This window comes from Drosophila pseudoobscura, chromosome 4, assembly GCF_009870125.1.
Source record: "Drosophila pseudoobscura strain MV-25-SWS-2005 chromosome 4, UCI_Dpse_MV25, whole genome shotgun sequence".
In the NCBI taxonomy this organism is placed as follows: domain Eukaryota; kingdom Metazoa; phylum Arthropoda; class Insecta; order Diptera; family Drosophilidae; genus Drosophila; species Drosophila pseudoobscura.
In genome coordinates this window covers 12,863,277-12,889,596 of record NC_046681.1, presented here as the reverse complement: position 1 = coordinate 12,889,596, position 26,320 = coordinate 12,863,277, and the positions used below count along the sequence as shown (strand labels likewise).

The window sequence follows — 26,320 nt, the reverse complement described above, 5'->3', positions numbered from 1 at the left end:
TCCTTTGTGCCACGACGAACTTTGCTTCAATTTGGCTAAGTCTAAGGCAAGCCACAAAAAATGCAACCTCAGCCGATGGTGGGAAAGGCTGAATGGGGGGCGGAGAGTCAGTCCGTCCGCCAGGCAGCCAAGAGTCTAATTAGGCCAAATTAATTGCCTGCGCTTTTGACACTTGCGAAGAAGACTGAACCATCGGCCCATCGCAGAGTCAACAAGACAGCTGCCGGGCCCGCAACCAAGTACAACACTCAAAAGTCTATTTGCAAGCAACCGCCAACCGGCCCTAAACTCTCTCTCTCTCTCTCTCTCTCTCTCTACCTCTAAGAGCTCCTTCCCCTCACCACTCGGGGAAAGAGTAATGTTGGCAATTTGTTGGTCGTCGTCTTATTAACCCGCAACAGGAGACAGAAGACAGGAGACAAGAGACGAAGACCAAGAAGTTGGAGGCAACTTTTTGGCCAGCGCGAGAATGTCCAACGGGCATATAAATTAGCTGAGACTGAAGTTTCTTGCCCCCACTGCCACTGCCACTGCCACTCCCTCTGCCTCTTTGCTACTTGCCTCTTGTATCTCCTCTCGGCTGCTGAGAAGGCGGGCAAAGTTTTGGCATCAAAAAATGTTTTCAAATTAAGCTAATTTATATTATATAAACACGCTTAATGAGTGCCCTATGAAGGCGGCAAGGGGGAGGGCGGAGAAGGGAGAAAGTGGGGGCCTATGGCTGGCCGCCCCATAAGTTGTATGGAAAGCAAGACAAAACAAACATATTTCTCCTGGCATGCTGAACATTTTGATTTGCCTCGTCCACCTTTCAAGTCCCTTTGAAAATGGCAAAAGTTTTCCAACACCCCGTTCTCGTTGCTGTTGTTTTTGTTGCTGTTGCTTTTCCTTCACAGTTGGCTGGTGAAATTAACGTGACTTGCATAACGCCCCAAGGCATGCAACGCGGCTGTAAAGTGTCGCCATCATGGCCCACCATCGGCATTTGGGGCAGAGCAGACCTTTTTGCTCCTTAGCGCTTCTTTGGCACCAGAACTTCTCCGGCTGCTGGGCGAAAATAAAAACAAAATGCAACTGGGGAAACGTGTCACAAACTTTATGCCCCTTCCCCCCTGCCCCTGCCACTGCCACGCGTCACGCACGCGATTTTCGCTTAGTTGTTTGTCACTTTGTCGCCGCCTTTCTCCGTCACACCACCCACTCTATCTGCCGCTACCGCTCCAGCTCCCGCTGCTGGGAGTCCTGAGAAAAATCGCACTGGAAATTAAGTGACTTGCCGTTCCCGGGACGGAGCAGCAGCATAAATTAGTATGCCGAGATTTGAACAGAGCCGAACCGGAGCGGGCTCCAAGCGGGAGTAATGCAGCTGCAGTTTCAGCTCCCAGTAAACTTGAAAAGGAAACGGAAGTTGATGCAGAAACAACGTGTCTAATAGCACGGAATTTAAGCCAACAAATGCCAACCAGTTTTTGCAATAGAATAAGTATGAAAATGAAATGGAAAGACCTACTAACTGCCTACTTTTGTTCCCTCACAACCAAGCATTGAATGCTTAGATTCTCAAATAAAATTGGTTATAATTACAGGTAGCATTTTCTTGTAGAATTTTTTGCTCGGCCACAGAAACAAATACAAACAATACCATCTAACCATCTTATTAAATCAATAATATTGCATCTGAATTCTTAGAGGAAATATAGGATAACCATTCGATCATTTCCAATCTGCAGATTCATGTAATGAAAATTATTATTTTCGCTTCATTTGGTGAACTATGGCATTTCATTTCCGTCTACCCACACAGCAAACTGTTGCCGCACTCGAAAACCACTCGAGCTCATAATAATTTACAGCATGTTGCAACAGCAACCACAGGGACACGCACACACTCGCCGCTCGGAGAGGGGGGGAACCTCAGCTACATGCCTGGTTCTGGGTAACAATGGAACTGACACTACAACGGGCGTCCAGGTCGGTCGACCAGGAATGTGGCAAGGGCCTGACTGTTGTTGGCACATGTCACCTTTCATAAAACATAAAATCACTTTGGGGTTGCACCAGTGTGGCACTTCACACTGTGAGCACAACTGGCCAAGCCAAGACGAATGTGGCCAACACAAGGCTTTGAGTTGTCTTGGAAGAGACATCAAGAGCCCAGAAGTGGGCCAATAGGCGCACTCGAAAATTGAAACCTTTAAATGGGAGTGCGACTGATGTAGATGTCCTGACCGCCAAGTGGCTACAATTTGACAGAGGTACTACGAGTAGATGACAGCTAGAGAGCCAGAGTGTGCTTGAACGGGAAACATGGTACCGAAAATTAAGCATAAAATAAAAGATGCAACATTTCAATTGAGGAAAATCTTAGAAAGACAACGGCCAGTTTCAGATCCCCAGGTCATTATCTCCAGCTGTCTGAGCCCCAAAAAAAATATTGCAACAGCCACTTCAGTGTAAATCATTATAATAATTTAACTAACGTAGCAGGAAGAGCCAGGACGAGCCAGGAAGAGCCAGGATGAGCCAGGAAGAACGGAGGCGAAAACGGTGAAAGTTCTGCGCAAGCCAGACACAGAAGCAGGACTTGGAATGGAGATAGAACGTTAGGCCAGACAGCTGGACCTCTACCTCTCCAGACGCGGCAGCAGCAAATGCATTTAAGTAGAACATCTTGCCGAAAAAATATATATATGAGGATGAAGGAAGCCAGACAAGGACATGCCATGATTTAGGGGTGCTTAAACGGTTCTGTTCTGTTCTGCAGTTTCTCCACTCACTTTAAGTCCTTGCGATGGAACTTTTTCCTTGGTGTCGTGTCTCGCAAACGCAAGCGACAAGAAAGAAAAATGTAGTTTACTTTATTTAAAAAACCCGTGGCAACAACTTTGCCCTGCCGCAGACCAAATCAGCTGCAAGCTGACCAAATAAAAACCCCGCAACTCGCAGCACAAATAAAATCATATTTAAAACTTTCGCACGATGGTGGCAAAAAAAAAAAAAGGAATCTAGCAGAAATATGGAAAAGTAGCAAAAACTTGCCGCATTTCCATAACAAAACTTTCGCGTTAAAAAACAGAAAAGTGTTTTGTGCTCCTCGACACAACAAGAGGAGTGCAGAAAAATGGTCGGAGAGTGGCCAACTAAACTTTTATTAAATTGGAAATATTTATCAACATTCATGAGCCAAAGCCCCTCCCCTCCTGAAGGAAAAAAATTTAGATGCATGAATGCGCATAATGGAATTTCGTAATAAATATAAAAGGCTCGATTAACCCATATTATTATATATTATAGTAATACCATCATTACGTATAGATAGTCGAATCAACCAAGGCTAAGAACAGGGAAGAGATGTGTCTATTTATTCATACACATTCTTCTCTATGTCTTGCCTTTTCATTTTACAGAAAGATGCAAAGTTTAAGCCATTTTTGATGTGTTTACGCCATCCAATCATCCTCCTGCCAATCACATTTTACCTACTGCTTATAAAGACTAAATCCCTCTAAAACTGCAATAGAATCGCTTACTAAGGACAATGGGAATTCATCTAAAATCCTGTATCTATTTAGCCGTAGTCAGCCGAAGTGGAAATATTTTCTTTGACAACAATGTACACTTGCCCACGCGCAACCCAGTTTTGAAGCATTTGCCGGGAACTCTCCACAAAAAACAAAAGAGGCGAATTTGCATTGCATTAAATTAAAGCCATGGACAGCAAATGCTTAACATATGTAATTTTGACAAACAGAAGGGCTGGCGGAAAGCAGAAAAAACCACGAAAAGAATACACAGCAAGGCAGAGCAGGGCTCATATTAATGCAATTTAACAGGGCGTATGCATAATATTTAGCTAAGCCAAAGCCAAAAAGAGAAACATCTCCGCGACGGCCCGAAACTGCGGCCTGGCTCAGTGCAAAACTTAATTAAAAATGTGCGCGCATAATTATAACTATATTTAGCCAGAAACAACCACACATACACGCGCTTGTAAATGTGTATTAATTTCGTATGCAAAAAAACACACGACGCGGCGGGGAAATGCAGCAGCAGCTGCACACAAAAGCCCCGCGCAAAAAAGTATGCTACACTTTTTTCGCCATGTGTAAGCGGCATTTCGGGCGTCCGCTCCGCTCCGATGATGCTGATGATGATGATCCTGTGCCGGGTTTTGTCAACACACCGCCAACATCGTACTCGTCCTCGTCCTCGTCATCGTCATCGCCCTGGCCTGCTCTGATGAGCGTCAGCAGTTACCGTAAATTATTTTATTTATACCACTCCTAGTCGGGCAGCTGGTGCTGGGGCAAGATGGGACAGAATACCAGCATCATACCATGGCTGTCTGTGTGCTTGACTTAATAAAATAAATTTAGAAGCTGCCTGGCTTCTCTCTACCCCATCCTCTCTCACCCTCTCTCTCTCTCTCTGTATCTCTTGCAGTTTGCATCACGCCTCAGTTGGGCGCGTTCGCAAAACGGCAAAATGTGCATAATGCCAGTGTGTTTGTGAGTGCACGAGGAAGTGAGCGAGTGAGTATGAGTGTGAGTATGTGTGTGTGTGTGTATCCCGTTTATTATTTATGCATGCTGTGCAACATTTTCACCCAGCAGCTGCACAACAAACGCGAAATGGTTGCACGGCTTCCTGGCTATCAGATTTTTTCGCTATGGGTTTTGTTGTGTTTTAAGTAGAACAACCTCATGTATCGCACAGTGGGACAAGACCAACCACTAAAATTAGTATTTAGTATTTACCTGTTCTACAAACCTAAACTCATTTTGATATCGGAAACTTTTGGCGAATGATTCTAAGATTGGCACACCTTTTCTCCGGCTGCCTCCAGAGGTGTCCATCTTCGGTTTAGTTCAAGAGATCATATGTAACAATCAACCTCAAATCAATTTGAGGGTACAGAAACAGCGGGAGACGGTGAAGAGATGAAGAAGTTCGCTTGGGATCGATCCGCACAGCATGCGGTGGTGCACAACGAATTGAACTCACAGCTGGGAACATCTCACACAACGACAACATAATAAGATTAGACTGAGCATAGTGGACAGTCTTGACTCTCTGTATGTAATTCAAGAGGCTTACAAGAGGAGTAGAATCGAGGACATCATTGGGTGCGGGAGAGCTTCACCCTAGACAATATCGACGAATATCTGTCCGTGTCCGAGTTGAACGTTGACTTCGTGGGCGCTCTCTTTTCGATGTACGCCTTCACTGGAGATGTGCTGTTGCAATCGAGGGCTGAAGATGTGGCACTGTTCACGTCAATGGAGTCTGATATGCCCCAAGCCATGGTCAATCCCAAATAGATATAGTGGCTAGGCCTCGTTCCGGGGTCTACATAGCCATTTTATCAGTGATGGGTGTACTCCATCTCGAGTTCAGCTATATCATCGAGATCACTGGAGTTATCGAAACTACGTGCATCAGCTTCGGGACTAGCTGGACCATACAAAATGACTATGACCACAATGGGCGATATATTCTACGGGCAAGACAAACAAACAATCCCACGACCTGTACCAGACATCCGTCTTGACATATCTGGGGGAGTGGGCCAACTTCCATATGATCCGACGGATCGAACCTGCTTTGCCTGTGGACTTTAACGATTCTGCGCTGGCCTAGAGCCACCTTCACGTGGACAAGGATATGGCCAGCACCTGCCATGAGAGCTATAGGCGCTTGCCCACAGGTGTGGGTCCCGAGTCTTTTCAATTCGACGCCTCGCCAGAGGAAGACGCCGCCGTCTAGACAATCGAACAGAAGGTCTTTCGCCAGTGCCCTGAGGCAGTGGAAACCAACTATATATTCTGTCGTCACATCCCACGACCAAAAGTGCAGGGACTGGGACTAGGAGCTGGTCGATGCCCTGAAGAAACAATGTCGCACGAAATTCGGATACTCGGGTCTGGAAAATGTTTACCTTCGGTAGGGTCTAAGAAATGGGGTGTGGGAAACCCTCAATTATTTGTGCCTCGTGTTCTCCAATGACACGCTACTGCCCTTGGACAAGTGGCTCTCCATTCGATATGTGAAAGAATTGTTTCGTTCCAAGAATAATGTGCCAGAATATTATTTTGAGCTCAATTGAAAGATTGCTTAAGCTAATTTTCGACCTGCCATGAGAAAAAAGGCTATGAATATGCAGAATTGTTTGTATCATTGAATTTGTGAAAAAATTAACAATTTGCACGCAACCCGACCACAAAACTTTTCCGTTTGGATCATTTTTGAGCAGCATTTAGTGCGATTTATTTATTTTGATTTGTGTGTGGCTCTGTTTGGGTGAATCATTTGCATCAGCATTTATCGTTTTGTGGGTTTGTGTGCTCTGCCTTTGTTTTCAGACCAACAATTGTGGCCATTTTGATAATCACAATGTATCACAATATTTTCCATTTTAATTGGGTATACAAAAGTGGAAAAACAAATACACACAGAACACACAACACATTGGGAAGGAGAGCCCAACCAGGGGTGGGCCTCCCCGTCCAAAAAATATGTTTCAAATTTAATGAAGCATTTGTTTGGATTCTGTAGCCGGATCTCGTGTTTGTTTGCCAAGAAAGGAAGTAACAAAAAATTGCTCGATATGGAAATGGCCTTTAATTCAATGGCATGGCACCTGGCTAATTGTTTTGGCCATGGAAAATTGGGTCGAATTGATGGAGCGTACAATGTATACCTTCTATATATGTTCATTCGAACTGTGAAATATTGACAAGCACTTTAAGGGCAGTATCGTTTACCGTAGGTCAAATGCTGCGATTGGGACCCAACAATGAATTTTAATTTATTTAATTGAAATGTAATTTATAGGCATAAATGAATGGGCATAAAATATGATTGTTCAATCGATTAAAGCCAAACCAAATGAGGGATATAAATTAAAGTTACACTGATCTGAGAAAAATATAGAAAATGTGAATGTGAAGCGGATTTTCTGGCATCTACAAAATACGACATTGAATGCAGCCGCTGCGAGATAAAATCCCAAAGAAAAGCAATTTTTGCTTCTCTGTCTGTTTTTGTATCTGTATATTTATTATTTTTCCTGAAAAGCCTGCGCCATAATGCGTTCCTTTGTATGGCTTTGCCTGCATCATTAAAACCATGAAGCAGTCGATTTAATAAATGTGGCAGGCCAAAGCAAACAGTGGACTGGCAAAGTATACCCATGGCCGTATATCCTCCGGCTGCTCCGGTTCCTTCGGTTGGGCATTGTGAGAGTTGCCAGAAATTAAAGCTGGCGCCTTGGTCAACAGTTTCTTGCTGTGTGAGTTTGTGTGGCTCGAAAGCAATTTACAAAAGTTTCTCCATCAAAAATCCGCTGTCAGTATAAATATCCTTAAAATAGCCAACACGGCTGCTAAGCACACTCACACACACACACAGAGCACACTCTCACAGGAACACATGGATGATGGAGGATCCTGGCCGCTTCCTGGCTGCCTGCACGTTGCTCCTGCCTGCAGGAGGAATATGATTTATGAATGCATGTGCTGATATATGCCATGTGCCTCCTGTCTGTCCCGTTCCCGTCCTCGTCCTCGTCCCCGTCATCGTCCAATGTCCCTTCCCCGACCGCTGCTGCCGCAGCTACTGCTTTCCCGCTGCACGTACGAGTATTGTTAGCGCCGAAAATTATGCTACAATATTTTTCCTCTCTCTCTCTATAAAGCTACACACACATACGTAGACACATGCATGCAGCAGGCTGCACTTGTATGGCCTCATCTATTTGTAGTCCAAACAAAGAGAGACGTGTGCCACCCACACACACACACACACACCCAGCCTCATACACAGGCGGCTTACTGTGATTTCCACTGGTAAATCAGAGGCACTTTAAATTGAGCATGTTACGTAACATGTGGCAGCCCCTCGACCCACCCAGCCAGCACCAGCCTCCCTAAACGACTGGCTTACGAGCAAAGTGAAGGGCTCATCCTCATTCTCATCCTCATCCTCCTCTATACCTATCTCTCTATACTCTATACTCCACACACACAGTGGTGTGCAGTTTTCTTTTGCGAGTAAATCTGTTTAAATGTTTGATATGCGATTATTTCTGCTTCCATTGTGAACCGCTTGGGTTCCAGCAGATAGTCCCAAATCCCATTCTCAAGTCCTAAGCTTGACAAGCAATGTTTCTGTTTGATTTTTGAATTCTCCCTCTTCTTCGAGTATGGGGTTCTGTGGTCAGAACCTTCTCTTCTCAGAAGGAAATTCTGTTAGGGATTTTGCAGGTTCAAAGGCTTCTTTTATCCCGAATTATCAGGTGATGAAGCTAATTAAATTTTGTTCGACATGTTCTTGTCTCCACTTTGTATTTTTATATAGGCATCATTCTATATTTGAAATAAATCATCTAAAGTCGTTCTCAAACTTTCTCTGGTTTATTCTTTGGAGAAATTAAAGTTGATTTTCAATATGAATCCGCAGAAACAGGCAGCATTGAGCGCTCTCTCCTGTCCACAGTCAAGCGCATTTTTTCACATTTTTATGCATGCAAAACATAAGTCGAAACGGGGGAAGGTAAAATGTCGAAAATAAATCCCAAAATCCTTGTACTTGTGCTCGTTGATTGCCCAGCCCCAGTCCCTGTCCTTCCTCAGTCAGCCCTTACCCTTTTTTGGTCCATCGATCGATCGCCTTGCATTTACAATTCCTTTCGATTTTGCTACAGCCACTTTATCAATTTCGTCAATAAAATTCAAGCAGTTCTGATGGCTTATAGTTTTTATTCCTTCCCTTTTCGTTCGCTCTGCAGCCATTACAAAAATAAAACAAAGTGAAAGGAAAGGATAGGAAAAATCAAAAGAAAATGCATCATTCATCATCATCGACCGACCGACCGACCCACCGACTGAGAGGATTGGATTGCTTTCGTGGTTTTCTATTGTCTGCTCTACTCCCTTTGTGTTACGTTAATTGGATTGATTGTTGTAATTGCTCGTACATTAGTTGAATTCCTTTTGCAGTGTTTATTAATTGTCCAATAATTTGGCACCGTTTTGTCGTTTTCCTGTCAAAACTTTTCCTTTTGCTGGCCTTGACAAATATTAAGTGAGAACATATATCTAACATGTAGTAGCTGTCAAATGAGCTTGTCAAATCAACAGAAGGACAAAGCTTACCTGTGCCTCCCTCTTCCTCCTCTCTGTCCGACTCTTCCTCTGTCTCTGTCTGTGCTGGAAAAGCCTGACAACAGGTAACCGTAGTCATTGTCCACATTTGAAAAACTTTTTTACGGTCTTCCTTTCGTTTCCATCGCAGCATCCATTGCCTGAAAAATGAGCAAAAGTGACCAGAGTCAGCCGTCAAAGCAGAAACGAACACATAATTTATCAATACTTTGATTTCGACAGGGGAGTACTTTTGATTTTGGGTGCCAGACAGCCCGGCATCGGGACAGAGATGTAATGTTATTGTCTGAGTCGATGTCTCCATATTGCCCAGACACTGATGCAATTGAACAGTGGATTGTGGTTCGCTGATAGGAAAGGGTAAACGTATACATGTAGGCAAACTTCCGATCAGCTTGTGGCATGATGTGAGCACCAAATTGGAGACCATTTCACTCGTTATCAGGGCTGGCAAATAATTGCTGGAGCTAGCGCTCTGTCATCTTGTCGATTTTCATCTGGCAGCTCAGCAACGCAACAGTTGATGCTAAATAGATTACGCGGTGATATTCAATAGCTTGCGGCTAGTCAGGGGACCGAGTGCATTGATGAGGCGGCACAGCAGACTGTCAGGACTCCATCTCCATCTCAATCTCTGTCCTCTCCATGGACGCTCTAACGAGTTCTAAAACATTTCGCCCGGCTAAACGAAGTTCAACGTACTGAATAGCAAGTAGTTTGCCCCAGCACACACAATTTTCTTATTTTCCGTGTGCGTTTCCTTTTCCTTTTGCTGTTGCTTTTGCGTTTGCGGCACACGTTGCGGAACATTGAAGCTGGAGTTAACTTGAGACGAGACGAGACACCGGGACACAAACTGAATTCTAATGAGGGGCAGGTGCTAGTACCGGTAATACGCGGCGTATACGTAATGCCGCGCTGGCTACGGGCTTGACTCTGGCTGGAGGGCGCCTAATGAGTAGTTAAATATTTGTTGACAGTCCAAATGCCAGCCGAGCGCTAATTAATCGCTTTGTAAGCTACAGTGCAGATTTGGCTACAAGCCTTTGTTCAGCTAATAAATTCATAATTGTCAACAAATTAATGTGGAATTTTATTTATTTACACACATTACCATGTGCATAATTATGAATTATGCATTTTACAGAGGACACAGAAACGCACACACACGGCATCCACAATTTAAATCCGTTTATCTAACTTTACCCCGTCTGCCAATAATTATGCTCGTTCGGTTTCATTTTCAGTTTCGATTTCGGTTCCGTATTGTACGAGTATTCTACTCAGCTTTTTTATCGCACTTTTTGCGGGACTGCATAATCCCTTTTGGTGCCCGGTGCCCTTATGACCTGACCGCCATCACTTTGAAAATTACATTTTATTTACCTTAATTAAAATGGATTAGTTTTACCGTATTTCGCGTGAGCCAATTAAATTCATTTATTTCATTTTCTGTTTGAGTTTTATGTGTTGTGTCATTACTGCGTACATATTTCATAAGTCGCATCCGCGATGCCTGCTGAATGGGGATTCCAACGCTTTAAGCTTGATGAACAGAATTATCTCCCTACTAGAGGTCTAGAGAGAACCTCAGACTGGTCGAAGCCCACACATATACCAATGGTGCCCTTCGAGATATTCCATTCTGTATGGCCTGTTTGTCGACACTTTCAAGAAGAAGGTGGCGAGCGGACAAAACTTTGACAAAGTCCAATCGAACATAAATCTAGGGAACAGGCAAAATCTGCACAAATTTAACAACTATGCATTGTTTGCATAGGGATTTACTCAACAAAACCAAAACAAGAACAAAAAACGCGTTGATGTATGATGTTGCCAATTGTTTGAAGTAAATCAAACGGCACTGAGCCTTAGCCCCCAGCCAAAGGGAGACAGGATGGCAGGATGGCTGTATAAGTAAGTGCAAGACAGCAAAAGGCACAGCACGTCCTGTGGTCGAGGCAGCCTGAATGGAGCTACAAAGCAGCCATTGCCAATGATTGCCCTGGCCTGGTGCCGAGTCCTGGGTGTCTGATGCTTGATGCCTGCCGGCTGACGGCAGTTCCATTGCCTTGGGCCTGGGCCTGGGCCTGGGCCTGGGCCTGGGCAAGCAAAGCGCATTGAAAAATTGCCAGAAATAAAGTAAGCGTCCAAGTGCCGGACAGAAGGATGCGCCCATTCCCATGTGTTGACAGCTGCGAGAGGGAAGCAGTCATTTATATTTCCAGCTACTAGGCTGAATCGGGCTCGAGACCACTTGGAGCTATTCAATCAGCCTAAAGGACGGACAACTCTTTCTGACTGTGGTCGAGGCAGGAAAATGGACACAAATTACTGAGGACAATTCCCACTGCCACTGTGTTTCTTTAAGCGCCATTAATTAACTTCCATTCAGATCGTTTTATTTCCTGTATAAGGCTGGATTACCTTATCACATCGATAGCAAATTATTTTACAAAAAATAATGCGAATTTATTGCCCTAAATCAGCATTGGTATTATACAATTCAAAGCATTCCCGCCACTGAATAATTTATGCTACAATAACGCCAATCAAGTCGCCGAGCCCAAATAAATATTCCTATTGGATCTCACATGGCCAGCGCATAGGCCAGCACTCGACCTAAGGCCAAATGAATTATGGAGACAGAAGGAAGGAAAATCTGTGGCAATTTTCGGGTAAGTGATGCTGCTTAAAAAGCCAACATTGAATTTCCATTCCATTCCATTTTGTCGAACGGTTTTCTCGCAATAGATCATTATCCTTGCAGCGATTCCCGTCGCAATTTCTAGGCATGAAAATTCTATATATATGTATGTACGAACATTGCATTGCACGCCATTTCAAAATTAGCACAATTTGCACAGCGCTGCAAAACTTTGGCAACAAAACAACAAACAAAAAAGTTAATTAAAACAAAAAGTACGGACAGTGGTCGTTGGTTGGTGGTCGGTCGACGGTCTACGGTCGATGGTAGACGTTGCCCGATACCCGCTGTTGTTGCCACAACATTAGCAGCACGGCCAAAAATGCAGCCGAAAAATCTGCGCGCCATCTGAAACAAAAATTAATTTTTGGGCCAGAGCAGGGAAAGTTTATATTTCGTTGTTGCTTTGCTGCCCAGGCGAGAGTTTTTGCATTGTTTTGCATATTTTATATGGCGGAAATGTGTGGGCCAAAGCAACAAATGCCTCATATTCCCCCGCCACCCAACCACCGGCTCCACCCGGCCAATCCATCTCGCAAAAAGAAACCAAAAACAAAAAAAAGCAGCGAGAGCAACACGCAAATTATGCAGCGGAAGGCGCATAAGACAAACTTTCTGTTTTGCAGATTCGACAACGGGCGAAATGAAAACTAATACCGAAGCCAAAATGTGGGGCACAAACGCCCCCGCGAATGCGGCCACATGAGGGTGCTGCAGTGCTCCTACTGAGTAATTAAAAGTGCAGAAAATAGACAAAGCAGCTAGTGCACGGCTAGAGATAATATTGGATGTGTTCTAAGCTCGAATCTGGGATAGATTCGTCTCGCATTCCGAGCTGAAGGGAGAACAGAAGGGAGTTAGGTCAGAAAACTTTTCCTTATTCAAGTGCTCTTTCTGTACGCCTTAGTAGGGGATTTTATGCATTTTATTTTAGACGAAAGAACCAATAGCGGATCTGTATTGGTTCAGCATCAGAATCATTCAAAATAGCTCGAATCTAAGCCCTCAATTTTCTTATATACGCTTCTGGACCTGACACAACAGACTGATGGCATTTGACATTCTGGAGCTTGATACTTATTACCATCGCATTTTCCGTGTATATTCACACACTTTCCTGGGTCTGCAACACGGCAAGGACCTGTGGGTTTCAACACATTTATCACATGTCCTTGATCTCTTTTCTATTGGAAACTTACCAGAAATCGTTGCCCTGGCCAATTTGGCACGATAATTGCGTTGATAATTTGTTTCTTTAGAAAACACCAATGTAAAGGTCAGGGCTAAATATACAGAATATTTGAGCAACATTTTCTAGCTTTCCACAGCTCGGACTCTTCGGAAATAACCGCCCGTTTAAATATTAAAATTCACCTTTAAACTATTAGAATACTTCGCGTTTCCAATCAAATAAGTTATGCAGGTGCCGTATCTAAACATAAATTAATTGAAGCGTGACTGAACGCTGAACCGATCCGTGAACAATTGCGGATGAATTGGATAGAAGTAATTCACTTCGGTTGATTTTCGAAAATAGGGTCAACTAAATAAGAAATTTATTTCAGTTTTGTTCCTATTTCAAGATCACGATTAAAATCTTATATACCTTATACATCAGGAACGAGAAACTGATCTTTTTTTGACTCATATTTACGTAGGCAGCAACGATTTATACCACATTTTCTATCTTCGAGTAGGCGTCCACGGCAATATTCTCCATCTGGTTCTTGGCATCGTCCAATGACATGGCAAACTGCAATAAAAAAAAAAAAAACCAATTATTTCCAGTAATAATACCAGCTCAGAAAAGGCTTCTACTTGTAACGGGGGTATCCCACTTAATGTAGCCACAATTTACTAGAGTCAGCATCAGAGTTGCCACAAGGATACACTTGAGAACCATCGCATTGGAGACTATGGGCTGTACTGGCTGTACCATTTTAAATGCATTGGCAGTAGTGTGAATAATATGTTTTTAGCATCCCTCAAATTGTTAATACATTTTTCTATGGTTGCACAATAGCATTTAATAGTCAATAAATCTTGAGGGTTTGTCATACCCTCTAGGGGGAATAATATATACTATATTTTTATTTATAGTGACAAATCCATAATTCCCCACTTACTCATAATTATTAGTCGAACTATAAGAAACTTGATCCCCGAGATCTCCTGAGATAAGCAACTCGTTCTCTTCGTATGGCAGAGAATTCACTCTGTTACAAGCCGAAGTTAAATAAAATAAAATAGTCCACAATTTTGAAGATATTAAATTGGTTCAGATCGGATTATTATTATTATATATATGTACATATTTTGGCAGGGCTGCGCAAAATATGTAGTTAACATCACATTTTTTCATTAATTGCATTTGGTTCGATATACATTTTATAGTGTTTTTGGCCTTATCATCATTTGAGAATATGTAAGAATATGTACACATTTACCCTCTACAAAGTAAATACAGTTGCCAAAGCGTACGTTTTGCTGTCCCTCTGTGTTCAGATCGGTATCACCGACATCTTTTATTTTATTTTATTATTTCCTTGGACATCTTTCTTCTTGCTCCCTAATTTGATATGGATCGGATGTGCAACTATAACAGCCTTTAAATTATCTTTTATGTAGAGCGGATAAAATGCAAGTAATAACTAGAGGTCGGCATTTGCTTGCTCTAATTGTGAAATCAAATGATGCCGAGAGAAGTTTACAATAAAAAAGGAATTCTTAAAATTTGAAAAGGCTTGGTTTTTAGCAGTAAAATCAATCAGTTTCGGAATTCCTTTCCAGCTATTTAACAAAATCGTTCAATTCACGATCTCAAACTGGTTTCCATCGCAGTGGTCTTCCCTCGGATAACGTGCAAAATATATATTTAAAAAAAACAAAAGCAAACATCAACCATATCAAGTTTGGGGCCGGCAGTGGCTGTCGGTTTGCTGCTTTTGTTTTTATCGACAGTTGCGACAATCAGAAAAGGCAAAACCAGCCCATGCCAGAGAGCCGATCTACTATACAGACTATACACACGGCCAGGCACATCCACACCACATTCCCAGCATATCCACATTCACATCCACATTCACACTCACATCGATCGATCTCGTTGACGCTGTGGGAGATTTCGAGTCTTTAGTTACCCGAGACGGTCGCAGCACGAAAGGTGACGCATGCCGCACGACGCGACGTACAACTCATTCTGCATCTTGGCTATTTTTGTGATTAGATTTCTAGAACAGCACGCTGTGAAGCACATTAGAATAAAGCCACTGCCGCAGTCTGCAATAGGGAAAACCATATAATCATACATATTTGAGCAAAAGTGAATGCAAGTGAAAGCTATATTTTGTGCATAAACACACACATTTTCATAAAAAACTAGGTCAAGTGCATTTATGTGTACAAAAGTGACCTAAATAATAGTGAAATTTGTATCAAAGTGATGGAAAACTGCTGAAAACTGACAGCAGGAAAACATATGCAAACGAAAATTGCAGTTACCAGAGCTGCGAGACCACTTCCGTGTAAACAACTGGCGAGCCATTGGGTATGTCTTTGAATTTGAATACTATAATGCAGTTTAATAACTGGTTAAAACTGGACTTGATTGGGAGTAAATTAAATATGATCTGTGGAATAAGTTAAGTTTAATTTTAATTTTAGAAAACTTTTCCACCAGCTTGTTAGTTGTATATTTTCGACTGTCTGGCATCTTGAAATTCTATCTTTTTCCAACAGTCTGGCATCTCTTCTGAAAACAGAACAGCTGGAGCAACAACAAAATGAGTCAATGTCTACCAGTAAACGCGAAGATGTCGAAAGCGAAGAAAGTTTTGGATGAGGCCCGGGAAACGCAAAACCGGGAACTGGATCTGGTTGAGAAGGGTCTCACCTCCTTCGAGGAGCTGCCTGGACTGTGTAAGTACATCGTTTTACTGCTTAAATAGAGTTTTATACAGGCAACAACCAGTCACAAGAAGAAACTCCCACCCACGCACAATTCAGCCTCGCCCAACAACTGCCAACAATAAATCAGTGATACTTCTCATTTTCGTCCTTTTGCCTCTGCAAATGCCTGCATTGAGAGTATCACAATGAAAATAGCTACAGAATATTGCATAAATTAATATTTCCACATTTATTTTCTGCGATGACGCCAGCGCGAGAAAAGGCATTCCATTGTATACAGAATCTGAAGAGAAAACCGCCCAGCAGAAACGGAGTTTCAAGCAAAATAGTGGAAATGGAAGTTAAATGAAGTTAGTTTTTGGTGTGCAAATAAGGCACTCCCTATATGCAAGCAAGCCACCATTAATCATTTCACATTTATTTGTTTAAATTAAAAGAATGCTACCAGCAATGAAAATGTCCCATGAAACTATATTTGTCTCGCTTTAGCACATCGCATCAATCCACTTGTGGCGTGCGAACAGCTGTTCCGTATAGTACCAAGTAGGAAATTTACTGCTGCTGTGGTTTTTGGGATATTTTAGATTGTAAAATTGTAAACAAAACCCAATTCATAAATTTGTCCTAAATTTCGTCTGTTTCTTCTTTCAGTCAACATGTCCAATATCACCCGACTCACGCTGTCGCACAATAAAATCAGTGTCATCAATCCGGGAATCGCAAATCTGCTGAATTTGGAGATCCTGAACCTCTCTAACAACCAGCTAGCCGAGCTCCCGGTTTCGCTATCGTCCATGCCAAAGCTGCGCATCCTGAATGTGTCCATTAATCGACTGGTGAACCTACCGCGTGGCTTCGGCGCCTTTCCCGTGCTGGAGGTCCTCGATTTGTCGTACAACAATCTTAGCGAGCAAGTGCTGCCCGGCAACTTCTTTGGCATGGAGACGCTGCGCGCCCTGTATCTGGGCGACAACGACTTTGAGTATATACCCAAGGAGCTGGGCCAACTGAAGAATCTGCAGATACTTGGCTTGCGGGACAACGACCTTTTGGAGCTGCCGCGGGAGATTGGGGAGTTGGCGCGTCTGCGGGAGCTGCATATCCAAAACAACAGGTTGCAGGTCCTTCCGCCCGAGGTGGCTCAGCTGGATCTGTTGAGCAACAAGTCGGTGATGAAAATGGAGGAGAATCCCTGGGTGAATCCGATTGCCGAGCAGTATCTTTTGGGCATCAGTCACGTGATTGATTACCTCAAAACAGAGACCTACAAAATGTAAGTGAAAAGCATTAGGTATCTACTGTTTATATATTATAATCATCTGCCATCTCCACAGCATCTACAATCGCCACATGCAGGCCGGACGCAGCGGACCACCTCCACCGAAGGCGGACAAGAGCAAGAAGGCCTCTCGAATACGCGCATAGTTGCTGCAGCCCCAAATGGCTTCGGCCAGCAGAGTCCTCTAACTAAATTGTGTTCGTCTCTTTCGTCGTTAACCAAAACCGTTCTTTGTATACTAATTTTTAAGTATTTGTAACCTATTGACCTACAGTGCCTTCAACATTTTGCTAACTAATATTAAAAATGATTTAAAAATGTATTTTTAAATTGAGTATCCTTAATGCGGGCGAACGATTGTTTCTTTAACAGACATTTGACAAGCAGTTCATGCTGTGTGACGAAAATCAAAGGTGGTATACCCCTATTGATCATGCTCTTGATGCACATAAGCAATAGGTTTACAGGTTCCATCCAAAAACTTGAATATCTGGCATCCAAAAAATATTTCTTGTGTCTTTTGACGTTACTTTCATTAAAACGACTCTAAAATTATCGTATTCGTAATTATATACACATGGTTTTATTTTATAAAATAGTAGTTTTTTCTTGTGTTTTATTATCATTTCTCATATTCATTCATTCTTTTGTTTTGTAGAAGTTTCCTTTGCCTTTTTTCATAATCATAATTAATTAGTTTACTTAAAGTCAATTAATTAATTCTTTATTTATTTTAATTAAATTAATAGTTAAATGTTTTTTGTTTTTGTTCTTTGTCTGTTATGTTGTTTGAGAAAAAAACCAAAAGCATCTGCTTGCTTCGAGTTGCATTTGTTTCTTTGCATTTTTAATTGTTAAATTTATTGAATACATATTCCATATATCAATTGATTTAATTTAATTTGTGAACTTACTTTGCGGTTTATGTATATGCAATTCGTTTTTAATTTATTCGCTTACTTATTTTGTATTCATATTTATATATATTTCATAGAGTTTATTTACAAGAGTTTGAAGTTGTTGCTTGTGTACTCGCAATGTTTTGCAGGAATCGAAGATGGGGCTAACACAGAAACTCAAGATTTGAAAAATTAAAAATGTCTGCAGTGTAGATCACGAGTAGTTTGAGATACACTTTAAGAGCTAAACAATACTTTTGAAAACTGATCAAACAGTTGGAATTCGAAACTTTGATTGATTTTGTTACAATATCTTTGATCGGCTTGGAGTAGGACCCGTGCGAGACTCCGGGCAGTGTCGTTGTTAAACATTGAGCATGCAATTCGAAACTCAGACAAAAACAAAAAACATAAACTAGTAACCTAAGATACGAGTACTAAAACGAGTCACATACGAGTAAATGTACACGACTTCCGAAATACGCACATAAAAATACATTTCTATTCAGATTTATATTTAGATTTAGATTTGGGGAGATACATACATACATATCGTCATATACATGTCAGATAACATTAAACATAATCAGTGGCGGGCTCGCTACCAGCTTGCTAAAACATAAAGCTTTTAACCTAATACTAATCAAAACTGACAATAGAAAATTGTACCTAAGATAATCAAAATATGTGATACATATATAAAAGTTAGTTGTTTCGTTTGCCTGGCTCTGCACCGCACAAAGAGAGGATGGATTGAATTAAAATCAAAGCGACATTAAAAGAACATTAAAACATTTCATAAAGGACAACAAATTAGAAACTCTCCCTTGGAATCCATGGTTTTAGATTTTCGTGGTTCTTTGCTAGTTTACAAATGCAATTTTGACGGCTTTAATTAAACTGTTAGCCTTCGTTACAGTTAAATACAATTTAAATGCTTTGCTGTTTCCGCTCTTCTTGTGAATGTCGCTTAATTAATTCGCACAGTTTTTCATGTTTATTTTATTTGAGTTTTTACTCTTTTTTTTTGTTTGTACAAACACACATTTTCGCGATTTTTGAATGTGTAATTAATTTTGTATTCGTGACTTGTCTTTCGAGGTTTGTCCGACAGTTATATATGTTTTTTCTTCTTCGCACTGTTAAATGTTTTTGTTTCTTTTTTCCCCCCATACGTTTTGTGTGTTGCGGTTGCTGCTTTGTAAATACATATTTATGTACGCACAGTAAATATGTACACGGGCATAGTTTGTATATGTATATATGTATGTATTTATGTATATTATGTCTGTTGCCTTTCCAATTATTTATATTAATCATAATTCTCTTGTTGCCTTTACGCATGTCATTTCATTTCATTTGATTTTAATTTAATTTATTTTCATTTAATTTCATAAAAAATATCGTTCATTTTTAGCTTTTCTTTTCTCTGTTGTCGTATGAAATTTGTGTCTTTGTTTTTGTTCTTGCTGCTGCGTTTTACACCTCGCAAACAAACTTGCGTTTAAATAAAAATAATTAGCATAAAAATTACATTTACATTTAATTTGAGTTCATTTGATTTCTGTTGTATTTGCTTTTGTTGCTTTTGTGGCTGTGGCTGTGTTGGTTGCATTTGCTGTCGCTGCTGCTTTAGCCGCTTTGCCTTTGGCTTTTTGTGCCGCTCCGTTGCCGCCTTTGGCTGTCAAACTTTGCTGTTGTTGGGCGCCCGTGCCGTCGACTCGTACTGACCACGTCCCAAGGCCGTATAGGCATCGGCATACGCCTGTTGCTGCTGCTGCTGTGTCTCCAGTTGCTGCTCCTGCTCCAGCTGCTGCTGCTGCTGCTGCTGATGTTGCTGCTGCTGCTGTTCGTGCAGCGATGTCGGCCGACTAAAGCTTACTTGTAGCAGCGGCGGGGCGACGGCTACGAGAAAAAGGATCATATGTTACTTATCTTCCAGACTTGATGTTTTTTGCTTATCTCTGACAATATTTATTAGTGGTTTTAGTGAGAATTTGATAGATTTTGATTGTTAGAATAATAAGAAGGTTAATAATAATCAGTTAGTGGAATGGTAAATTTTGTTAGTTTGGACGATTGGCAGATCGCCAGTAAAAAAGATTGTTTGAAATAAATAAATAATTTTGAAATATCACGTGTCTCTGTTAGTAATGCTTTGTCAGTCCTTGGACCTATGCAAGGATAGACAAAATCGAGTCCTGATTGGACCTTAAAAGATGTTAATTTAAAGGAATTGAATGTGAGATATCTACGACTGGTTTTGTTACATAAATATGGGTAATCCTTGCCACATTTAATCGTAAAACATTAAACCCAAATCCTTATGAATATGTTTAGTAGGAGAGGCTTAAATTATAACTGGTTTATGCAAATGCACATGCAATAACAAAACAACAACAATACAATAAAGTAATCAAACACAATAAATATCGAAGGGTATCCCCGAGGTGGGGGCATGCCAGGAGGTTGGGACAGGAGTGCGAACAGCAAAACAATTAGTGGGAAGGGGAGGTGGAGAGTAATAAATTTTGGGCGGGGGGGAAAAACACAAATGTCATACCAATTGCTTCTGTCAAAAATTTGTTTCATTTATGGTTTATCGTGTTTTTGTTTTGGTGGTGGGGAAGCAACACCCCATGGATCGATGCCTGGGAGGGGGGGTTTAGTTTAAGAAGGCGCTCGGGCGGGCGTTCGTTGGGTTCGTGTTCGGAATCTGAGCTGTCTTTCAAGGTCTTAATGTATGTCTTCAGGGTATGGCCGTGTGATCGTGTGCTCCGCTCCGCTCCGCTCTTGCCGCGCTAGTGCTAGTAAACGATATTGCGGCGCACTGGCTTGGCGGCCTTGTCTTTGCTGCTGCTGCGACTTCCGCTGTGATGCTTTGTGTCTTTGGCTTTGGCACTCTTGCTGCCCTTACTGCTCTTGCCACTACTGGCCGCTCCCGCTCCCGCCCCCGCACCCGCCCCTGTGCCGGCTGACGCTGACGCTGCCGAGGTGGATGTGGTGGTTGTGGTGGTGGTGTTGTTGGTACGTGATGAGCGGGACTTATTGCGTGGTGGTAATTCTGTGGTGGAATTTCAGCGTAGCGTTTCGCAAACGAAAAGAAAAACGACAAATTAAATTTGGTGGAAGAACGGGGTAAAGAGAGCGAGAGAGCTAGACAGAGATAAGGGATAGGGCTCTACAGGAATCTACGGGATCTCTGGGCTCTCTTTGGGGGGGACACGCACCTTTCGGCGCATAGAACGCTGGCTGTGGCTGTTGCGGTGAGAGTGCTTGCTGTTGTTGTTGTTGTTGTTGCTGCAGCTGCAGTGCATTGGCCGGCGGCAATGGCAGCGGCAGCTGGGCCCGCGCCACCACACCGCCGCTGCTAATGGCCGCCTGCACACCACCACCAATGGAACCCGGTATCGCCTGCTCAGCTCCATACCCGCCATGTGCCCGGCTGCCTCCGGCTCCGCCAACCGCTGCTGCTGCTGCTCCTGCGACGGGGCCCTGCGGCCTACCGCTGCTCGTGGAGCGGGTGCCGCGTCCATCGCTGCGTCTCGCATGATTCGCGGCGGAGCTGCGACTGGGATGACCGCCGCCTGTGGGCAGCGGCACGATGGAATGACCGCCCTGATGGCGATCCCAGTCATGCGAATGCGCCTGGTGATGCGATCGAGAGCCTCCGTGGCGACCACCACCGCCTCCGCCGCGCCCATCACCTCCTCTGGGATAGTGCTGGGCCTCGTGGGCCGGCGGTGGGATGCTGCGTGGCCCGGCTCCACGCTGATGCTGTTGCCGTTGCTAAGTTTTGAATGATGAACGGATGAATGAATGAAAAAGTGAAACAAACAACAAACAGGAAAGCAGGAAATCCCTTCGGACCACTCACCATTCTTCGCAGCGTGTTCATGGGGGCCCTCAGTGTTTCACTAAAGCGACGAGCCCGCCGTTTCTTAGGATTGGAGCTCGGCGTGTGCACGGCACAGCACTTGATGAACGCGCCCATGACCACAATGAAGGCCACGCCCATTAGCACCACCAAGTACCAGTTCTCGGTGACCCATTCGGCCACCGTCTGGAGGGTCTCGCGATTCAGCAGGAGATTCTTCAGCCGCACCAACGGGCCGTCCGCATCGACGGCGCGGCACTTGAGAAAGACATCGCAGTAGCCCTGGAAGTTGTCGCAGGGCGAGCCGGGCTGGAGGCTGATTCCGCCCTTCTGGATGTTGTACTTCTCGGCAAACTCGCTGGTGCTGCGGCAGGTGGAGGTGTCGTTGCCGTCCTGGCAGGCCAGGTCGCACAGCTTTCGCTTGTCCGCGTGCGGCGTCGTGAACGAGGTGAGGAAGCACTTGGTCATGTTCCAGAGCAGGCAGGGCGAGCCACTGCACTCGCCTCGGATGCACAGGGCGGTGCCATTGTTGCACATGGTCTTGTCATCCCGGTGCCGGGGCTCTGGACACTCGGCCGTCGTGCCGTTGCAGGTGCTCGACCAGCTGCACTCGGTCTCCTCCTTGCACTTCTGGTGGTACCGCGTCGGCACGAAGGTGCACGAGTTGGCCAGGCAGCAGGGACCCTGCGAGGGCGAGCACTCCGTCTTGGCGCGCCGGGTGCAGCCCTTGGCACTGGAGTTGAGCGACTGGTCGTACTCGCTGATCAGACGCGGATAGCAGCACTTGTCCTTGCACTCCTCCTCGTTGAAGCCGCAGTCGCACTCCTCGCCCGACTCCACGATCTTGTTGCCGCAGAAGGCGCCCTCCGAGGCCTTGAAGCAGTCCCGCTTCGTGTTGCCCACCAGTACATCCAGCACATTCGATATATTCCGAATCGAGCAGGGCGAGAACTTGGAGTTGTTCGGCCGGTCCCCAGACGTGGCGCTGGCGAACATGATGAAATTGCCATTGAGACCGCCGGGCCGGCACTCCTGCGGGTAGTCGTGCTGTGGAATGAAGGATGTGCATCAGTTGGGGACGAATGTGCTCCCGCACTCCTGCACTTACGGGTGATCCAAAATTATGCCCAATCTCGTGGGCCAACGTCAGTTGGGATACTTTGGGCGGCACCCGGCTGTTGTAGTTGACGAACGTGATGATGCCCGTGTTCAGGGATCGCTTGGTGCTCTGGTACTGTCCCCCCACCGTCTCCGTGTAGGTCTTGTACTTCTCGCAGATGCCGCCAGAGGCTCCTGAGGCGCTGGCCACCCACGCCAGGCCCAAAGTGCCGCCAGTGAAGTCTCTGCGAATGGAATGGTTTAGATAAGTCCATCAGCAAGGAGTCTCTGCTGTACTCACCTGTAGGTGAACACATAGGCCAGGCAGAAGTCCGAGTGATCCTCCAGCGAGTGTAGATTCAAAAAGTTCGACACATCCATGTGCTCGTTGCAGAAGGCATTGTGCGGCCCATTGTAGGAGTTGCGACAGGCAGAATCATCATCGATTTTGATGCGTTGAACCTGGTAGACAGGGTATTTCAAGTATTAATCAAGTGACTACAATCTGATCTCAGTTGATCTCTGTGGGGATGGGGGAATATTTCCATCAGAATCTGCTTTAATATTCACGCCTGTCCGCTCATTATTTAACCACTGCTGTGGGCAGGCAGGCAGGCAGGTCCACTGGCCGGTGGCTGGTGTGCGGTCCGGCGTAGTTTGTGGCAGGACCCGCTTTGTTCTTATCTCATTGTTTGCCAGCTGTGTGTCGTCAGTGTCAGTGGCCGTGTCCTTGCGCTCCTGGATGTGTGATGTGATGCGTGTGTGTGTGCGTGTGTGTGTGGGACTCACCTCAAAGCGTATGTTCCGATGCTCGGTCCGTCCGTCGAACTTTGTGTTGCGGTAAATGTAATTAACGGCCGTCACATGATGTGCAATCAGCGATGTGATTTCCTCGCGCGTTTTCACATCCACCTCATACTTTCGACCGCGATCATGCTGTTGACATAATCAGAAAGAGACACAGAAACAGAAAGAGAAACAGAAAGAGATGGAGAGAAAAAGGGCATCAGTGTGAGAAAAAGGTAGGCAGATTTAATTAACGTAAAACGTAAAACGTTCAACGTACGGAGGAACAGAGTCAACGGAGTCGACTTTGTCGCGTTTGGGTTGTAATAAAAATCTCAAAACCGCAATGCGATGGGTAGCGGAAATGCGCCTGACATCTGTGTAAACAGACGGCATCCTCCCCAGCCTTTCATCGAGTGGCTCATCCAATCCGCATGCCCCATGCCCCATGCCCCATGCCCCATGCTCCCTCTCCTTCGCCAAACAAACACTCTTCAAATATATTTGTATAAAAATGCAAATTCAGCTAAACTCGTTGAATATTTCTGCTGAAGTTTATAAGGTTTTATGCGAGTAACAAAAATGGAGGCAGCGGCTAACGGCAAATTTCTGGCTCAAAAATCAAAATGCCGTGGGGCGCCAAAGACAAAAACAAAGAGCGGGAAAGAGCGACAGAGAGAGAGAGAGAGAGCGAAACAAATGCGCGAATTATGCAAAACTCATTGCAAATAAACACACGAAAGAGAGTAAAAGAGAGAGGGGGAGAGTGAGAGAGTGAGGGGGGGGGGGGGGGGGGAGGAAGGGGGGAAAGCCTTAGCTGAGCAGCATTCTGGTGACGAGGATGTTGACGTCGACATCCTTCTCGCCGCGAACAATGCGAAAAAATGAGCGTAAACATAAAAGTGCGGCGAAAGAATTGCCCGAGACGCGAGGGCGAGGGGCAGGGAGAGACAGAGGGCTACGGCGGGCTATAACGGTTGATTGCATACGCTATACACTCGTATAATCCGAAGCAGGTCAGCAGCTGATTGGATGATTGCTCTGCAGATGCCGCAAAAGTAGGCAACGAATGCCGCCGCGGAAAGGGTTTACGGGGGTTTATAGAGCGTAAAAATTCGTTGGATAAATAGGTAAGAAATGTACGAAATGTGCTCCAAGGCACAAGCATCTGGGGCATAGATTTGCCTAGAGCCAGGGAAAGAGAGGAAGGCAGGCCTTGAAGGAATTTTAGTAGCGGCATAAAAAGATCTACGGGTTTTACGGCGAGTATAATATATGGATTTCCATTTCCATTCAAAGCCTAGAATTCTAAAACCCTCAAAACAGTTTTCGTAGCACAAACAAATTTCAATTATATTTTCTAAAAATTTCTAAACTTCTATTTTTGAATTAATTATAATTATTTCGTTTGAAACATCTCCTGCCGCCCAGATTTATTGATTTTCGATTAGGCGATGTGAGTGGGCTCCTCAGCTCGGAGAAGGGCATCCGTCAATTTCTGTTTATTCATATCTAGCAAAATGGGAAATGGGAAATGTCTGGCTGTCTAGCTGCTCAAGTACGTGCCCACCCACTCCACCACCACCCCCACCCGGGCTGTTTTATGGCTCGTAAAAAAAATTACAAAATTCATGGATTTCCCATTTCCCAGGGCCCGCCTCGGATCCCCGATAGATATACAGAATATACAGAAAATTTCAGTGACTTACGTCTGCGATACCCTCGCGTATGTGGCGCCAAATCAATGGATCCGTTTGTATGTAGAGCGAGCAGGTATTCTTGTTGTCCTCGCGTCCTCGGGCCGGTCCCGAGCCGCCGGAAGAGCCGGACCCGCCGTCGCTGGCCCGACGCACCCGCTCGTGGACAAACTCGTGCCAGTCGCCCACATTGGCGGACGAGCCCAGGCGGCGACCCGTGGACGGATCGTAGAATGCACCGTCGGCAAAGTTGGCCTCCTTCGAGTACTTCTGGTGGGGGAATTTGAAATCATCCTCGCCGCTCATGTATTTCTTCGGTGGATGCTGTTGCTGGGGCTGCTGGTGCTGCTGCTGCTGTGGAGCGGACTTTTTGTGCAGCTGCTTCCGGTGGAGCTTTTGGTAGTCCTTTGACATGGGCTCCGGCAGCTCTTCGACAGCTGAATTCTGTATATTCTCCATCCATTGTGAGACCTCATCCGTGATGCCGCAGCCGCCCACGTGACCTGTGCCGAGTAGAACAAAAGAAAGACGAGGATGAAAACGCTGTAGGAAAACCCTCTCAAGGCTTGGCTAAAAACGGTTAAGGGGAGAATGTTAATTTTTCTGATGCAGTCCGAGTGGTGGGCAGTCTCGAGAAGAATGCTGGCGAAAATTATTTATGACTTGCACCGAAATGCAAAAACCACAGAAATGTAATTAAAGCGAATACACACACAGCAGCCAGGAGCCAGCAGGAGCCAGGAGGAGCAAGCAGGAGCCAGCAGGAGAGCAATGGAAATGCGAGAAATTTTAATGCAAACGCCAAAGTCAAATGTTTGAATTAATCGAGAAAAAAAAACCACTAAAGTGGAAAGGAAATTCTGGAAAGGAAAAAGTGTTGCACACTCTGTGCGGCTGCACTTTA

At 44.3% G+C, this 26,320-nt stretch overlaps 2 protein-coding genes and 2 long non-coding RNA genes across 8 annotated transcripts in view; 1 reads left to right on the top strand and 3 right to left on the bottom strand.

Moving 5' to 3' along the window:
• Positions 1–8,474: 8,474 nt before the first annotated feature.
• LOC6903419 (uncharacterized) lies at positions 8,475–10,731 on the bottom strand. The gene is made up of 3 exons (XR_001450912.2): positions 9,867–10,731; positions 9,156–9,304; positions 8,475–9,069 (listed from the first exon to the last, which is right to left on the bottom strand). It is a non-coding gene; the product is annotated as an uncharacterized lncRNA (long non-coding RNA).
• Positions 10,732–12,762: 2,031 nt separating this feature from the next.
• On the bottom strand, positions 12,763–13,820 carry LOC26533343 (uncharacterized). Its single transcript, XR_001450915.2, has 3 exons — positions 13,690–13,820; positions 13,071–13,624; positions 12,763–13,012 (listed from the first exon to the last, which is right to left on the bottom strand). It is a non-coding gene; the product is annotated as an uncharacterized lncRNA (long non-coding RNA).
• A 1,197-nt stretch (positions 13,821–15,017) lies between these two features.
• ics (ras suppressor protein 1) lies at positions 15,018–17,381 on the top strand. Its single transcript, XM_002132263.3, has 4 exons — positions 15,018–15,418; positions 15,610–15,789; positions 16,432–17,053; positions 17,115–17,381. The coding sequence occupies exons 2-4, from the start codon at positions 15,654–15,656 to the stop codon at positions 17,203–17,205; spliced, it is 849 nt and encodes a 282-aa protein (XP_002132299.1). The 5' UTR covers positions 15,018–15,418; positions 15,610–15,653; the 3' UTR covers positions 17,206–17,381.
• A 1,071-nt stretch (positions 17,382–18,452) lies between these two features.
• kuz (zinc-dependent metalloprotease kuz) overlaps positions 18,453–26,320 on the bottom strand; it is a 115,892-nt gene continuing 108,024 nt past the window's right edge. For 3 of the 5 annotated variants that reach the window (XR_004469522.1, XR_004469523.1, XR_004469524.1), the window contains exons 6-13: positions 25,429–25,919; positions 23,723–23,869; positions 23,235–23,395; positions 22,944–23,178; positions 21,836–22,882; positions 21,189–21,747; positions 20,522–21,022; positions 19,744–19,863 (exon numbers count right to left, since the gene is read on the bottom strand). Coding sequence is in view for 2 of the 5 variants with exons in the window: in XM_033380849.1 (XP_033236740.1) it covers positions 19,643–19,863; positions 21,189–21,747; positions 21,836–22,882; positions 22,944–23,178; positions 23,235–23,395; positions 23,723–23,869; positions 25,429–25,919 (2,861 nt within the window). In the remaining 3 variants the exon portion in view is untranslated. Of the gene's footprint in view, positions 19,864–20,521; positions 21,023–21,188; positions 21,748–21,835; positions 22,883–22,943; positions 23,179–23,234; positions 23,396–23,722; positions 23,870–25,428; positions 25,920–26,320 lie in introns of all 5 variants that reach the window. The other 2 variants (XM_033380849.1, XM_033380850.1) reach the window with 2 other exon arrangements.